Genomic DNA, 15,499 nt, shown 5'->3' with positions numbered 1-15,499 from the left:
ATATTTAAAAAAAATTAAATATACGTATACCTAAAATACGTAGAATGCTTATTTCAAAAAATAATTAAAATATAGAATTGTTTAAAAATTAGTTGTTATTTTTTAACCGCCTTTTTAGTATGACCATTTATCGCAGCACGTCCCTCGAATTTAATGCATCCCTGGCGCACAGCTGTCATCATCGCCGCCCTTGTAAAAAAACAAGTGAGTCTCCCACAATTGAAAGCCGAATTTTACGTAAATAATTAGCAAGTCAGTTTGTTTAGCACCTGAAAGACGTGCTCCAGCGACATTACAAGATGGCCTTCAACTTCACCGCCTTTACGTACATTGTGGCGCTGATCGGCGATGCGTTTTTAATATTTTTCGCAATTTTTCATGTCATTGCGTTCGACGAGTTGAAAACCGACTACAAAAACCCAATTGATCAGTGCAACAGCCTCAATCCGGTCAGTAAACCTGGTGTTTACCCTCGAAGTTAGTCACTTAATTGAGATTATTGTATTTCAGCTGGTTTTACCGGAGTACTTGCTGCACATTTTCCTGAATTTACTTTTCCTGTTCTGCGGTGAATGGTTTTCACTATGCATCAACATACCACTCATAGCCTATCATATTTGGCGGTAAGTGACTCATTATACCAGGCAAAAGTAACCAATATACTAATGGTTCTGCAACTTTTAGCTACAAAAACCGCCCTGTGATGTCTGGACCCGGACTCTACGATCCCACCACGGTCCTGAAAACCGACACTTTATCGCGGAATATGCGCGAGGGTTGGATTAAGCTGGCCGTCTACTTGATCAGCTTCTTCTACTACATATACGGGTAATTATAATTGATTTCCTGGGTGGCCGGGTTCCTTGCATTTGTCTAACGTTTCTCGCTAATTTTAGCATGGTTTATTCGCTCATCTCGACATAGAGGGCATTGAGGCAGCTGCCTGGGGATCTCATTGTTGGCGCCAGCGCATCCGCATCGTGTATTAGTTGTCATAACTCGGGCAGAGACTCCCTTTTTGGGGGGGAATCTCCATCAACAGCGAACAATACTTCACTTGTAAATTCTAGTGTAAATCCATAAAAACATCTTGCAGCTTTGTTTTTTTTTTATAATTTTTAATCTATTGTCTGCAGTAAGAGATTGTAATGTGTTTTTATTTTGATTATTTTGCATTTCGCATCCTTGGTGTGTAGTTGGATTTTAAGCGTAAATAAAAGTCAAATCGAAGTAACCAATTTTTTATTTTTCTGTTTAGCTTGAGGGATAGCGGAGTCTTTGACTGAACACGAGGAACATGGAGCAACCAGCACTTTAGATAATAAAGATTGTGAAAGGTACTTAACGTTATCAGCAGGGCCAACATAGATATTGACCAAGTTGGGCAATAATGATTAGCAAGCATTTTTCATGTAATTTGTTAAGCAATATTTAAATTTCTTACACTATCTACATTGAGCAAAAATAAAAATATATTTATATGAAACATAAGTATAAACATTTAAAAGATAAGAAGCGGTATGATTTTGGAATGAATTAATAATTTAATATATATTTAAAAAAATAAATTAATGTTCATACTTTTATGCATCATTGAAAATCACCCCCTAGTTTTCCAGATAAATGCGCTTTCCTTTAGTACGTATTTATAACTTTATTTTACAATCGTTCCGGGAGGCCACAGCTTGGAATAAACAATATTGTGATTGAATCTTGATTAACTTAAAATGCTGTATACAAGGGTAGGTACATGGGGCGTTTAATGGGCAACTGGCGTTTGATTACGACATAAAAACAACGAAGAACAGGAAGAAGAATATGAGAACGCCGAATATCTTGATCATCAGCCAGCGGTTCTTGGAGACAGACTGAAAATACTTCAGGATCTCGCCATGAGCCGCCTCAATATTCAATTCCGCATCCGCCACATTTGTGTCGATGCGCTCCACGATCTCCTCCTGTTCCTTTACCATATGCGCCAGCTGCTGGAAAATGCCACCCAACTCGACGATGGTAGATTCTATATTTTGCATGGTTTCCGCCCGCTGCTGGACGTAGTTATCCGAGTCATCGTAGACGGCCATCTGCGTTTGGGTCGACAGGAGCGGTGTGGTGTCGCTGCTTCCCATGTCTATGCTCACCGCTTGGTTCTCCTCGCTGAGGAGCAGCGAACCCTGCTTGGCCGTCGACGGCGAGACGGTGTGAGCGGCCAACGGACCTGGTCCCTGGCTGAACTGATCACGTCGCGTCTTCTGCTGCTTGAGGTTCTCTGTGCGCACTTCCAAAATCTGCTTGAAGTCCGTGCTCATGCTGGCCAGCTTGGACTGCAGGGCCAAAACCATGTTGGAGGAATGTGACACCAGGTGTTTGCCGTTCGTGTGACGCCGCTGGTCCTTGGAAATCTCCTGCAGTCGGGCGATCTGTTGATTCAACGCATTGAGGTCGCCCTTGATGATGTACGTCAGCTCCTGGATCTCCTGCGGTCTGTCGTCGAATAGACTCTTCTTTTTGGCCACTGAAATGGATGGTATGGTATTATAAAGGTAATAACTTAATTTCAATTAATTACGTACACATGGTGAGCTTCTCTAGCTTGGAGTAGGTGCTGGCTATGTTCTTGCCGATGAACCTGGCCACCATCATGAACTCCGAGTAGCTCTGCACCTGCTTGGCCTTGCGGGGATCGCGAATATTGACGGCCCGCGTGATGTTGCGTGCCTGCAGGGATCGAATCGCGTTGGCGAACTCGCCCGTGCGATCGCGGGCGGCCATGACGAAGATCTCTGGCTCGGGTTCCGGTTCCTCAAGCTCCTGCTGCGATTGCTGGTAAAACTGCGAACTGGTCGGAATGGAAGCGGGATTGTAGCTGTTGTAGTTACTTTGGCTATAACTGTTGGCGCCCGGTTGATTTCCGGTCACGACGGCGGCGGCGGCAGTCAAGGTGCGCAGTGCCTGGCCAGAGAAGGCTCGCAGGTTCCACTGGCGAGCCGCCTTGCCGTACTTGTCGTCGGAGTAGTCGGCCGCTGCAAGGGACTGGCCCGACTGGCTGGTGTCTCCAATGTGGATGGCCGCCTCGTGGGCAGTCGGTGGTTGAACCAGGGACTGCGCTAATAGTCCCACTGATCCGCCAGCTGCTCCCGTGGCCCCAGATCCTGCGCCTGCTCCTCCCTGCTGATCCTCTTGAATGGTATAGGTACTGCTGCTGTAATCCTGCTGGTCCGTTTGATGGAGGCGTCTTCGGGTTTGCATCTCATTTCAGATTGCAGCTTGTCCCGGGGAGTTGACGTTGCCGTTTTCTCATATGCACACTGAAACGATCTGAACTGTTGGACTTTCCCACGGTTGGCGAAATTTTCCCCTTTGTTTTTCTCTCGTAAAGCACTGGTTTTGCGTTCGTTTTTCCGCTCCGCACTTAGTTGGCAGTCCTGTGTGTCCTAGACAAAGTATAATTTGGATTTTGTTTAGGCATTTTCCTTGGGTTTTGTCGAAAATTCATAATAATTGTTAAAGATTGCAGAAAACTCACTCACACGCACCCGCACACACTCATCACACACACACACGAACACACCTCACAGATGACAGATGACGTGTTGATATCTAAGCAACTATCGATAGGCGCCAGAGCTAGCGGCCATTCTGTTTTCCCGTCAAAACTAGCTATATTAAGCTCAGCTAAGAATAAGTTGCTATTAAAAAATGTTGCATTTATGGGATAACATTTATTTAGCTAAGATTAAGCTTAAAAGCAATTAAAAACTGAAGTTTTTTGTTTGAGAAATAATTGCTTTATTTTATAGCAATATTGGCTTGTAAAATTCTAGCCCTAGCTATTTTCCCTCCATAAGCCCCGGCAGCACTGACATGCACATATCGATAACCAACGGCGAGCAACGCTAGTTTTTTTCTTTTCAACTTTTAATTCTTCTCTTAATTAAGCCAAATAAAATAGCCATAGTTTATAAAAGAAAATGACACTGTATCACTTTGGAAATTGCGTGGCCCTGCTGACGCCGTACTACTTCACCTACAAATACTCCGGCCTGTGAGTTTCCCGCTGAATTGCCTTTGCAAACTGCCAAGTCCGCAGCTCCGCCAGGTCAATGAAAATATTTATGAATTGTCCCGGTTCTTTTTTATTATTCACAGCTCAGAATATGGAGCCTTCTGGAAGTGCGTGCAAGCGGGCGGCATTTACATATTCACACAGCTCGTCAAGATGCTCGTACTGGCCACATTCTTCTACTCGGACGCACCTTCCTCCAGCGGCGAGTTTAACTTCTTTGCGGTGCGTGTGCTTATCTTTATTTACTTAAATTATTAAGGTTAAGTTGTGTGTGCTCTCTGATTTTAGGAGATCTTCAGGTGCAGCGTGGACATCGCAGATCTGCTGGGATTCGCCCTCATCCTGAGTCGCATTCCCGGCAAGGGACACTCCAAACTTATTACCGCTGGACTTGGCTGTAGGTTGAACCAAGTAACTTAATTAAGCCGATAGTGAGGGTAGATTTAGAAGACCGGAAGTCTAATGTTTGTATTCCATTGAGTAGCTGAGGCATACATAGATTATATACTTCTTTAAAAACCTATTAAATCCATGCTAATAAGTTTTAACCTTTGAAAAACTAATGAATAATGGAATTTAAACCATTTCCCTCATCATAACTAATAATATTATCTTTTCCAGGGGCCACTGCCGAGGTGATCCTTTCCCGAGGCATTATGCTGTGGGTGGGAGCCCGAGGGACCGAGTTCAGCTGGATCTACATACTCAAGTGTCTGGAGTCGAATGTGCTCCTGGTGCAGCACATTACCACGGCCACCCTCATCTGGCTGTTCACCCGTCACGATCTGAACAAGGCGCTGAAACCGCTGGTTAGTCTGCTGCTGGCGGTGACTGTTTTCAAGGGCGTTTGGCTGGAGGGCATGCTCCACATCCTGACCATTGGACCCTGGCTGACGGTGGCTGTGAAAGCGCTGGTTGCCGCCGTTATTGGATTCTGCACGCTCCACATCTATTCGGGTCTGGCCCAGCAGATCGGCATTTAATTGATTGTGCCAAACACTTTGTATTCTTTTTGTTTTGTAATTTGTTTATTTTTTGGTGTTGTCACAGAGAGTATGAGATTTTGTAACGAAGACAACAATTACGGTTTAGAGAATTACCCAAAATGTTAATGAATTATAGCTATGCTAACGTAATAGTAACAAAGTTTAAACGATTTTTATTGGGCTCAAATTTAACAATCTCAAAGTAGAGACGGTAATGACAATGGTACAACATATTTTAACTTTTTTCTAGACTAGGAAAAATAATAACATATTGGTTATCTATGCCCAGTTTAACAATAACAACGTAAAGATGAAAATGAAGTTATGATAACGAGTATTGCTTAGAAAATTGCTTAGCTTAGCTACGAGATGTTGATGAAAATGGTACAAAATATTTAAAGTAGGAGAATTGCTGACTTTTGACTACGATAACGTAATAGTAAATGATAAAGAATTAACATTTACAGAATTAACAAATACCAAATTTGTGGTGATTACCGAGAAAACAATAGTTTATAGTCCCATAGACTTGTTTAAAAATATTTAGTAATACTCGTTTTGCAGAAGATTTTCTATGAGCTTAGCCGATTCTTTTCCTAGAGTAATTTCGTCCATTTCAATGGAGTTGTCTAGCTTTGAGATGTCTATAAAGTTGTCCCGAACTAGATCTGGAATTAAATATTTCCTTGGTATTTCCTATTGCCTATTTTATTTTTAACTTACACAACAAATGAAGAAAGGCTAGAGAAGCCTTGATGCGATCTGGAAAGGATTTAATGAAAGCATTGGCGTTGATTCCCGTGATTTCTGGATTATTACGCCAGATGTTTAAGAGATCCATCATTACGCTGTGGGTATCTGTCAATAATTGAAATTTTAATTAGATTGTCATGCTTTGTGACTGAGTTCATCTCACCAAAATTATTATTTTCAAAGTTTATACTTTGTCCGTACAAATTGTTATTATTGATTGGTTCATGTACATCGATGGAAGGCACTGGAGGTGTTAAAATGTCTTCCATTTCAAGGGGAACGGGCTGATTAATATTATTATTTTCAAAGTGTATACTTTGTGCGTACAAATTGTTATTATTGATTGGTTCATTTACATCGATGGGAGGCACTGGCGGTGTTAAAATGTCTTCCATTTCAAGGGGAACTGGCTGATTAAGATATTCCTCTTTATTTCTTGAATTTCTCTTTTTAGCTGGCTTAACAAAAATCTCCTTTGAGAGGGTGTCCGTAAATTCGCTTCCAAAAATGGTTCTCAAGGTATTTTCAGCCTCGAATTGCATTTCTTCTTCACTTGATTTAACGACGGTGTAATTTTTAAAATCTGGAAAAATTACACTGAAAACAAAAACTCAAAAATTGAATGCTACAAACAATAATTTGTTTCTTACTTGTTATTCAGTTTACATAGAAGTTCATTTGGGGTTTTTCGTAGTTCGGATGGTTTTCTTACTAGAACCACTTTCGAGACATGATCATCCATATATTTGCGCCTATGCTTTATAAGTTCCTCTTGAGTGTATTCAATGCGCTTGTCTACTATCAGCTTTCTCTTACGAGAATTTTTTGGCCGACTAAAAGTTATTTCTGAAATAGGCTCAACCAATGATGAAATTAAAGGTTCACAGCATATTTGAGTTATTTCAGCTGGCTCAATGTTATTTGGAAAGATTTGGGTCATAATAGCATTGTCAGCCTGGAAAATGTCCAATTCGTCCAGTCTCGGCATTTTATCGGGTAAAATGTCAGCTGGATCCTGGGTTACAGAGCGACGCTTTACTGTTGATAAAAAGCAATTAGTTGAATGAAATTTTGAAATTGATAATTTCTTACAGGACTCCCTTTCGGCGTCTTTGGGGAAAAGTTCGTGAAAAATGGTTAGGTCCAAATTATCGCCATCGCCAAAACCATCAGTTGGTATAATATTGCTCTGATCTTGGTGAATTTGAATCTCTTCGGTAAAGGTAAATGCTTGATATGAGTTCGATTGCGTACAACTTCTGAGTGGTTCAACCGACTGTTGATATTAAAAATAAATATATAAAGAAGAAGGGGCTTAACAGTTTTCTTTAATGGCCCACCTCGTCTAAGTCCTTGACCACCTGCACCTGTTGTGTGCACTCCGATTGCCACATCTGACATTCAAAAAGTATTTTTCTAAAATACTTATGAGCAGATTGGTTTAGAAGTTCCGGCTCCTCCAATCTTGGACGTTTGGAGACGGTGATCTTGGATTTCTTGGTGATCACACGCTTCCGTTTGCGTTGGACTCGATTCTCCGACTCCTTGACGACTACAGATTTTGTGGTAGTGAGAACGAAATCCAAGTTGGTACGTTTCATTTGCTCCATCAAAAGTTTGGTGTCCCCTAAAAGGATGTTAATCAACATAACATATTCGAATACTCAATAAAATTCCTACCCAAAAGTATGTCCACCTGGCATCTATAAATATCGGTGGCTCCGTAGGCCAAACGCGAAATGTCCTTAAAACTGACATTTCGCTTGTTCCCGGCTTCCAAACAAGGTTCCTCTATTAAATCAATGATTTGATTGCTAAAAAGGAGATCAATTAGTGTGGGAACTCGGATAAATACATAGTTATTGTATTTACTTACCAACAAGCCACTATATCGACCCCTTCGATCTCGTTCCGATCGATTGCAAAGGCAGAGTGGGACTTGCGGGCTCGGCCTCCGACTCTCCAGCACGAATCGAGGATGTTTCCCTCAAACAAATCCAAGTCCAGCTTAGGTATCGCCATCCTAACTACTACATTAAGTACTTAAATCATACCCCGATTGGGTATTTACAAAGTTATTTCCAAAAAAGTTAAACTTTTGGAAAAATGGCGCCCGAAACAAAGTCCGTGCAGCCAACGGTAAATTTTTTTTCGCAGCCCTGAAGACACTAGAGGTGACAGACATGATCAAAATATCATATCGATATTAAATAAGTTAGGCACAAGTTTTAAATTCAATTGATAAAACTGTTTGGGGAACATCAAAATGTAAGGTCGTTAAAGTTAAATAAAAATTAATTAATATTAAATTGTATTTTATAGGAAATAGGCGAATAGGTAAAAACTATTTTGAATCCTAATTATTAGTTTTGAAGATTATCTTGTTTACAAAAACAACATTTCAAATTTAAAATTTTTAATGTAACGAAATATATGTCGAAGACATAAACCTTATTTTTTAAATTTGCCTATGCGATTTTTTTAAGGAACATCGTTTCACGAATCTACGATATTTTTCGGTAAATTCGTGAGAAGTTTCGACGTTCAGAGAACGGTCTTACTGCAGGAAAGACAACAAAAAAACCAAATAAAGGAAAGAACAGACAGATAAATTTAAATATTTACTAAAGGAAAAGTGATAACTAATACCCGACGACAACTGCCAAAGAATCCGCTATCCCCAGATTCCCCCCAAAACTTGAGAACTAAAGCTATGGTAAGAGGTTTAAGAGGACGCTTCGTAAATCAATTACCAAAATGAAAACATGACTAATATAGGAGAGTGGGCGTGTTTTTGTTTGTGTTTTTCGATCGGCGACTGCTGTTCCCAGATAACATTGGTGATTCCAGTTCATTAATCATTCAAATCGGTTTTTTGCAGGGTGATAACAAAATATGCGACATTAGCAACGAAGTTCTGGAGGAATTGAAGAAGTTTCGGTTCAGCAAGAGCAAAACTAATGCGGCTTTGATATGTAAGGATTTATTGCCATGGTAACAAGGGTTCTAGTTCTATAGCCCCGTATTTATCCATTCCAGTGAAAGTTGACCGAGAGAAGCAATCGGTGGTGCTGGATGAGTTCATCGACGATATTTCAGTTGACGATCTGAGGGAACAATTGCCAGGACACCATCCCCGATATGTGATCTATACTTACAAGATGGTGCACGACGATCAGCGCGTTTCCTACCCGATGTGCTTTATCTTCTACACTCCAAGGGATAGTCAGGTGAGCTTATAGTGAGCCATAAATATTAAAAAAAACTAATTTGATTTCCTCGATTTCAGATCGAACTGCAGATGATGTACGCCTGCACGAAGGGCGCTCTACAGCGCGAAGTGAATCTCACTCGCGTTTACGAAATCCGCGAACTGGACGAACTCACCGAGGATTGGCTGAGAGCCAAGCTCAAGTAGAGAGGCTACAATCTCCTCTGGATGTAATCATTCCGGGCCGTTGTCAAAAGCAATATTTTATGATAGTTCTTCGATTGATTTTGGAGCTTTTTATAGACATATTCAAAACTGGATCAAGCCGATACCAACGATGCATACCAATACCAAACAAACCAATATTGAGATACGACAATTTTTACCTACAGAAAACACAAATCAAGCTAAGTTTTTTACAACGTAATGACAATTTTATATAGACGAGCGCATGCGACAATTATGCGTGATTTAGTGATTTTAGTTCTTGCATTTAAGTAATAATCTTTATAGAAGCTGTGCTTGCCAAATTTCTACATACATGTATTTATTGTAAAGATGTAAAAGCAAACATGACAAGAATATTCCATTTTATATAGACAAAATAAATAAACGTGTTCAATATTATAAACCGAAGACGGGATAGGAGATATTTATTATTTATTTTAAATATATATTATACCCCACTACAAGGTACCCTAACTATTTTGAAACTAAACTAGTTATGGGATATAAATTAGTAGTTCTATACACTATCTTAAAATTATGTTATTGTAATACTTTAGTAATGCAATCTCTGAGCCGCCGTGTGGTGCAACATCGTGTAGCGCCCTTCGCTGGGCGTGGGCGGCGGAGGCGGCGGCGGAGCCAGCATATGAGCCATGGCAGCCATTCCCATTTGGGTGGCCGGATTCGGAGGGCCCAAATGATGCAGGGCATCGTGATGATAGTGATGCGACATGGGGGGTGCAGGTGGTAGCGGCAAGTTTAGCAGATTATTGTTGGCCGCATGTGTGCGGAAATGCAAGCTAAGACTGTCCGCCGTATCGAAAGCCTTGTCACAATCCGGGCACTTGAAGTGGGCGTGATCCAGGGTGTCCAGACCCACGGGATCCGTGTCAATGGGCTCGTCATCATCGTCGTCGACTATATCATGATTCGTACTGGACTCCAGAGGATGGAGTTTCAGCTTATGAGATCGCATGTCCCTCCGCCTGCTGAAAGCCTTGCCGCAAACATCGCAGTGATGGTTTTTAATACCAGTATGGGTAATCATGTGCTTGGACAGATCACCGGCTGTGTAGAAGCCCTTCTGGCACAGCGAGCATATCTGGTCCCGCACCCCGACATGAATCTTCTGATGCGCCTGGAAATTGCCCAGCGCCGAGAACTGTTTGGAGCATATTTCGCATTGAAATGGCTTGTCGCCCGTGTGCGTCCGTTCGTGGACTTTGAGGTTGTACTTTTGGGCAAATCTCTGGATGCAAAAGCTGCATTGATAGGGTTTCTCGCCTGTATGAGTTCTAATGTGCTGCGTGAGTTGGGCGATGCACTTAAAGCTCTTGTGGCACTCGTAGCAGGTGTGGGGCATCTTTGGCACCGGTTTGGGCCCCCGTTTCTTGTGCTCCTCCGGCGGCTTCCGTTGATAGCGCGATCGCCTCTTGCCCACTTTGGTGTCCACCGGCTCCTCCTCGTCGCTGTCGCGCTGAGGAAGCGAGGGCTTCTCCACAAAATCCGTGTTGGTGGCCGCATCTTGGCGCCAGGACTCGAGGATACCAAGATATTGGCGTAGCCGAAGGTCGCTGTTCTCGCATTCCTGCTTGAAATGGAAGGCGACTCCCAGCCGATAAATGCAGTTGTTGCAGATCACCGAGGGCAAACCGTCGGTTTTGAACACCTAAAATATTTTATTTATTTGTTTATTATTCTTTTGTTTGGCTTTTTGAACTCACTCTAATTTTGGCACATTGCATCAACATCACCGAGGGCATCATGGCAAAGTCTGTGCTATAAATCGAGGTCACAGGATGCAGCTCCTCCAAACAAACACGACATATTTTGTGTATATTATAATCCATCTTTTAATTTTAATTTAACAATTTTAAAGAAATCAACAAATAACTGCTGGTCGAGTTTTTCTCTCAACAGCTGATTAAGACCAGGGCTGCAAGGGTACAGTCAACACTCAAATGTGTTAAACTATTATAGAATATGTTTTTATTTTATTTGTATTTATTATTTACATGCCTCAAAATTAAATGAGCTTATTTTCCTAAATCGGCTTTTTGAGGAACTCGTTATCTGTATTGTTCATCATAGCTAATGTGCCCTGTCCAGAGATTGGTTATATCGATAGATGTTAAAAGATTTCAAAACGAAAGCTTATTAATTCAACATAATTGTACACATATGAATTAAAAGCTTATATCACTATTTAAGTTGCATTTATATATTACTACTTTAATTTATAAAATTAAAAATGGTTGGCACAACCAGGGCTGCAAAAATACAGCAGTGCTGCCAGACACCGCGAAAAGGTGTGACCTTCTTTCGTTTTTGCGCTGACGTGACGTGACAGTTGATTTGTTTGATTAAAATAAATAAGAGAAAAGTCACAGATAAATTGATTTGCGGCGGAATCAATTGATACTGAAATCGGTAGCCGGAAAAGAAGACGCAGTCCCCAAAAGAGCAGAATAGAACGCAGCAAGATCGATCGGCGGAGCGGAACAGGAGAGGAGAGAGAGCCAGAGCGAGAGCTGCACGGGTGAAATTTCGTGGTTTCGGGACCCCCTGAGCCCCCAGCTCCCCCACAATATAACCCATTCCCCACTGGCAAGATGCTGTGTATACAATATTAGCGATTATCGAAAGCAGGCAGCGCATGTGCCGGCATCCGAAAAACACTATTTAATATTTAAGCTTTTGTAAACAAATTGCGGAGAGCAGGAGACCAAGGTCGAGCAAGCCGACGAATACGAATACGAATACCTGGTGAATAGGTTTCGTTTCGCTTCGCCCCAAAGTGCCAGTAATCCCGTGCAGCTTGCAATGTCCACAACCAGCCAGCTGTTGCCCAACGGCAGTCTGTCCAGGAATGGCAAGACCAAGAAGGAGGATGAGGAGGAGGTGGAAGTGGGCTCGGGATCTGGAACTGGAACTGGAACTAGTGCAGGTGCTGGAAAGGCTACACTAACGGGACTAACAGGACACCCATCCTCATCCACATCCGGCACCTTTATGAAACTGAAAACCTATCTCCTAGCTCTGCGTCCCTGGTCACTCTCCGCCAGTCTGGTGCCCACGCTTCTCGGCTCGGCGCTGGCCCACCGCTCCCAGTGGGCGGCGGAGTTCTCGCTGGCCACCTTCTTCCTCACCGCCTTCACCGTGGTCACCGTCCACTGCGCCGGCAACGTGGTGAACACCTACTTCGACTTCATCAAGGGAATCGACAAGCAGAAGGCCGACGACCGCACGCTGGTGGACCACATACTCACCAAGGATGAGGTGAGTAATCGATGGGATCGATCAATTAACCCTACAATTTCCAGGGCCGCCAATTATTAATACCAAATTCCTGAAATGTTCCGAATGTTTATTTTTATTTGTACAATTTATAAGTATTTCAAGATGAAAGTATTTGAAAATTTCTGAATGGAATTTCCAGTAATATAGAACATTTATGGATTTCCAATTATTTTTATATTCAAAAATTGCGCACACTACTTAAAATATTTCGTATAATCACTTACAATATATAAATAAATTTCCATAATTTGCATACATTTTGGATTTGCCTGATCACACTTTTAAAAATTCTCAATTGGAATATACCTTACTGAGAAAACTATTCACTTAATCACTTCGCATGCGGGAAGGCTAAAAGCTATTAACTATGAAATAGTTATTGCGAATAATTCTGCATCATTAAATGCAAAACGTGATTTTCAGTTGTAGAGAGTTAGAATATTGACATGATGGTGCATAAGTTAAGTAATTTATAAATTGTTTTCTTTTTGAGGATTTGAGATTATTCACTCAAAAAATATAAACACTTTCTGGAGTGAATGAATTTCACCAGAAAATAAATTCTTTTGATTTGCGTTGAGTAAAAATCGTGTTGCAATCATAAACCATTTTATGAACCGAGGAGATTTTAAATATCAAATTCTTATGGCAATTAGCAATGTACTAATTTAAGTCAAGGGCATACATTTAAGTAGGAAGTTTGTTTAAAAACAAATAACAAGAAAAATTAAAAACAAAATATATAAGGACATTATAAAATTATTTTGAATACAAATATACTCCGGGCATTCAGGAGTCAAGTGACTGACAATTCAATTACTTACAAATTCGATTAACACATTTATTAATAATACGTTTTTGTTAATTTTCAGGTGGTTTCGCTGGGTGCCATTCTGTACATGGCTGGCTGCGGTGGTTTCGTTTTGCTGGCGGTGCTTAGCCCGGCGAAAATGGAACACCTGGCGCTTATCTACTTCGGCGGACTGTCCTCGAGTTTCCTGTACACAGGAGGCATTGGTTTCAAATACATCGCCCTGGGGGATCTGGTGATACTGATACTCTTCGGACCCATCTCGGTGCTTTTCGCCTTCATGTCACAAACGGGTCACGTGGACTGGACCACCATGGGCTATGCGATTCCCCTGGCCCTCAACACGGAGGCCATCCTGCACAGCAATAATACCAGAGATGCGGACAACGATCGGCGCGCTGGAATCGTGACACTGGCCATTTTAATTGGACGCACTGCCTCGCATGTTCTGTACGCCATGCTGCTCTTCGCACCCTACTCGCTGTTCTTTATCTTCGGCCTGAAGTACTCCCTGTGGTTTCTGCTGCCACTGGTGACCCTGCCGCAAGCCTTCCAGATAGAGAAGCGCTTCCGCAACGAACAGACGATGCACTTGGTGCCACGACAAACGGCCAAGCTGAACTTCTTCTTCGGCATCTTGTACATCGTGGCCTGCTGCTGTGCCAGCCAGTTGCCCACCTTTGGATTCCGGAAAAATTGATAGACGGAGATGATTGATATACGGATCAGGCAGAAAAACAGAATCAGAGAGAAACTGGTGCAATGTTTTTTTAGGGAATTTCATTAGGTTTTAGTCAATGTGTGTGTAGCGAGGAGGCAGAACGAAGCTGTGTCAGTTTCCCCGCGGTTTTGATGTTGCGCAAATTTTGAATGCCTGCTAGTCGCCCGTTAGAGTTTAAACTTTTGAACTGAACATATCCTAGCCCTAATGGGTCGATTCATTTGACGGAAAATCTAGAGATAAATATATGACATTTTGCAATAGATATTACAGGCCTAATATCAGCTTAACAGTTTACTATATCAAATCCAGCGATAAACCAAGAATAATATTCAAACATAAATGGCCTGGCCTTTTTCCAGATTAGCCGATTTATCCAGTCTTTTAAAAATAAATTAATAACCTTTATTCCTTTATTTCTGAGCTCATTTAACTAAAAGTATGATATTAGACCTTTAGTTTCTGTATCAAAAATTTTATAAAATCTCCAAAGATTTGTTCACTACCTACAATATCGACCCCAAGCTATCCCACTCGTTTTTATTTATTTCACATCGTCACAATCTTAAATCCTAACCAATCAATTACGACTCAATGTAATTAATAATCATACTCTTCCTCTCGCGCGTTGGGAATTACGGACCAAGAAAGTTATGTGCAACAGTAACCAGTAATGCTAATGCAGATGCATACCCAATTTTATATTCTAAAATATATATATCACCACATTCATACTGGTGCAGATACTTAAGTTTCGCGAATCAAAATGCAGATTTACTTTACGAATAGAAGTGCTTGAAAGTGCAGCTAAGTTGAATGTTTTTTGGCAATTGGCTGGCTTGCTTTTTGTGTAACGAATGTTAGAGTTTTTACATATATTATATACACGAACACGAGCATATATTTATATACACATCTAGATCATGTAAGCCCAGTGTCTAGCGGCAGGCTCAGAGTGAGAATATCAAAGAGAAATCAAGAAAAACCTATGTAAAACGACAAGAGAACAAAAGTTACATTTTTAAATAACTATAAACGTAGATGTCGAGGCGAAGGAGCAAACATTGTTTTCCATTAACAATAGCGTATGCATATAAACAAATAGCTTTAAATAACAAACAGAGGAGGAGAAAGCCAAAACCCATTCGCATTATAATTCATTGTGTAGCTGAACATTTGTGGCAATATTTATTTGTACGCTAGTTTTTTGTATATTCATTCATTCTTTTGTACAACGCATAGAGAAATGCTTCTGTTGGAATCGCTCAACGGCCGAGTTGAATTGAACTAAGTGAAAACTTTGTAGACTACAAATCAACAACAAAATGAACAATAATAATTATAATGATATTGATAATTAAATGTTTAATTAGAGAATGTAAACTTGAATTGTGTAATATAACTGATGTATAATTTATTGAAT

The 15,499-nt window shown here is 41.1% G+C and overlaps 7 protein-coding genes across 10 annotated transcripts; 4 read left to right on the top strand and 3 right to left on the bottom strand.

Moving 5' to 3' along the window:
* Positions 1-96: 96 nt before the first annotated feature.
* On the top strand, positions 97-1,238 carry cni (protein cornichon). Of its 2 annotated transcripts, XM_017158482.3 has the most exons (5): positions 97-204; positions 258-449; positions 511-623; positions 685-828; positions 897-1,238. In XM_017158482.3, the coding sequence occupies exons 2-5, from the start codon at positions 300-302 to the stop codon at positions 922-924; spliced, it is 435 nt and encodes a 144-aa protein (XP_017013971.1). In that variant the 5' UTR covers positions 97-204; positions 258-299; the 3' UTR covers positions 925-1,238. The 2 variants fall into 2 exon arrangements, with proteins under 2 accessions (XP_017013971.1, XP_017013969.1); XM_017158480.3 differs by having other exon boundaries at positions 177-449.
* Positions 1,239-1,629: 391 nt separating this feature from the next.
* Positions 1,630-3,574, bottom strand: Syx5 (syntaxin 5). 2 transcript variants are annotated; one of them, XM_070211626.1, is made up of 3 exons: positions 3,531-3,574; positions 2,574-3,434; positions 1,630-2,515 (listed from the first exon to the last, which is right to left on the bottom strand). In XM_070211626.1, the coding sequence occupies exons 2-3, from the start codon at positions 3,247-3,249 to the stop codon at positions 1,782-1,784; spliced, it is 1,410 nt and encodes a 469-aa protein (XP_070067727.1). In that variant the 5' UTR covers positions 3,250-3,434; positions 3,531-3,574; the 3' UTR covers positions 1,630-1,781. The 2 variants fall into 2 exon arrangements, with proteins under 2 accessions (XP_070067727.1, XP_070067725.1); XM_070211624.1 differs by having other exon boundaries at positions 3,527-3,570.
* A 290-nt stretch (positions 3,575-3,864) lies between these two features.
* On the top strand, positions 3,865-5,212 carry LOC108068704 (BOS complex subunit TMEM147). Its single transcript, XM_017158431.3, has 4 exons — positions 3,865-4,045; positions 4,150-4,288; positions 4,355-4,463; positions 4,688-5,212. Exons 1-4 carry the CDS (start codon positions 3,972-3,974, stop codon positions 5,047-5,049), a joined length of 684 nt encoding a protein of 227 aa, XP_017013920.1. The 5' UTR covers positions 3,865-3,971; the 3' UTR covers positions 5,050-5,212.
* Positions 5,213-5,291: 79 nt separating this feature from the next.
* Positions 5,292-8,080, bottom strand: c(2)M (crossover suppressor on 2 of Manheim). Of its 2 annotated transcripts, none has more exons than XM_070211623.1 (8): positions 7,682-8,078; positions 7,486-7,619; positions 7,146-7,432; positions 6,898-7,081; positions 6,456-6,843; positions 5,969-6,402; positions 5,776-5,910; positions 5,292-5,720 (listed from the first exon to the last, which is right to left on the bottom strand). In XM_070211623.1, the coding sequence occupies exons 1-8, from the start codon at positions 7,825-7,827 to the stop codon at positions 5,596-5,598; spliced, it is 1,833 nt and encodes a 610-aa protein (XP_070067724.1). In that variant the 5' UTR covers positions 7,828-8,078; the 3' UTR covers positions 5,292-5,595. The 2 variants fall into 2 exon arrangements, 1 of the variants encoding a protein (XP_070067724.1); XR_011417584.1 differs by lacking the exon at positions 5,292-5,720 and having other exon boundaries at positions 5,969-6,067; positions 6,133-6,402; positions 7,682-8,080.
* A 300-nt stretch (positions 8,081-8,380) lies between these two features.
* Positions 8,381-9,652, top strand: GMF (Glia maturation factor). The gene is made up of 4 exons (XM_070211627.1): positions 8,381-8,521; positions 8,687-8,780; positions 8,845-9,035; positions 9,095-9,652. The coding sequence occupies exons 1-4, from the start codon at positions 8,519-8,521 to the stop codon at positions 9,221-9,223; spliced, it is 417 nt and encodes a 138-aa protein (XP_070067728.1). The 5' UTR covers positions 8,381-8,518; the 3' UTR covers positions 9,224-9,652.
* A 53-nt stretch (positions 9,653-9,705) lies between these two features.
* On the bottom strand, positions 9,706-11,414 carry LOC108068747 (zinc finger protein OZF). Its single transcript, XM_017158494.3, has 2 exons — positions 10,969-11,414; positions 9,706-10,913 (listed from the first exon to the last, which is right to left on the bottom strand). The coding sequence occupies exons 1-2, from the start codon at positions 11,092-11,094 to the stop codon at positions 9,798-9,800; spliced, it is 1,242 nt and encodes a 413-aa protein (XP_017013983.1). The 5' UTR covers positions 11,095-11,414; the 3' UTR covers positions 9,706-9,797.
* A 149-nt stretch (positions 11,415-11,563) lies between these two features.
* On the top strand, positions 11,564-15,498 carry heix (UbiA prenyltransferase domain-containing heix). Its single transcript, XM_017158484.3, has 2 exons — positions 11,564-12,523; positions 13,417-15,498. Exons 1-2 carry the CDS (start codon positions 12,068-12,070, stop codon positions 14,053-14,055), a joined length of 1,095 nt encoding a protein of 364 aa, XP_017013973.2. The 5' UTR covers positions 11,564-12,067; the 3' UTR covers positions 14,056-15,498.
* Position 15,499: the final 1 nt, after the last annotated feature.

Source organism: Drosophila takahashii, chromosome 2L (assembly GCF_030179915.1).
Source record: "Drosophila takahashii strain IR98-3 E-12201 chromosome 2L, DtakHiC1v2, whole genome shotgun sequence".
In the NCBI taxonomy this organism is placed as follows: Eukaryota; Metazoa; Arthropoda; class Insecta; order Diptera; family Drosophilidae; genus Drosophila; species Drosophila takahashii.
Note: the sequence above shows the minus strand (reverse complement) of the source record. Positions and strands in the feature narration are given on the sequence as shown.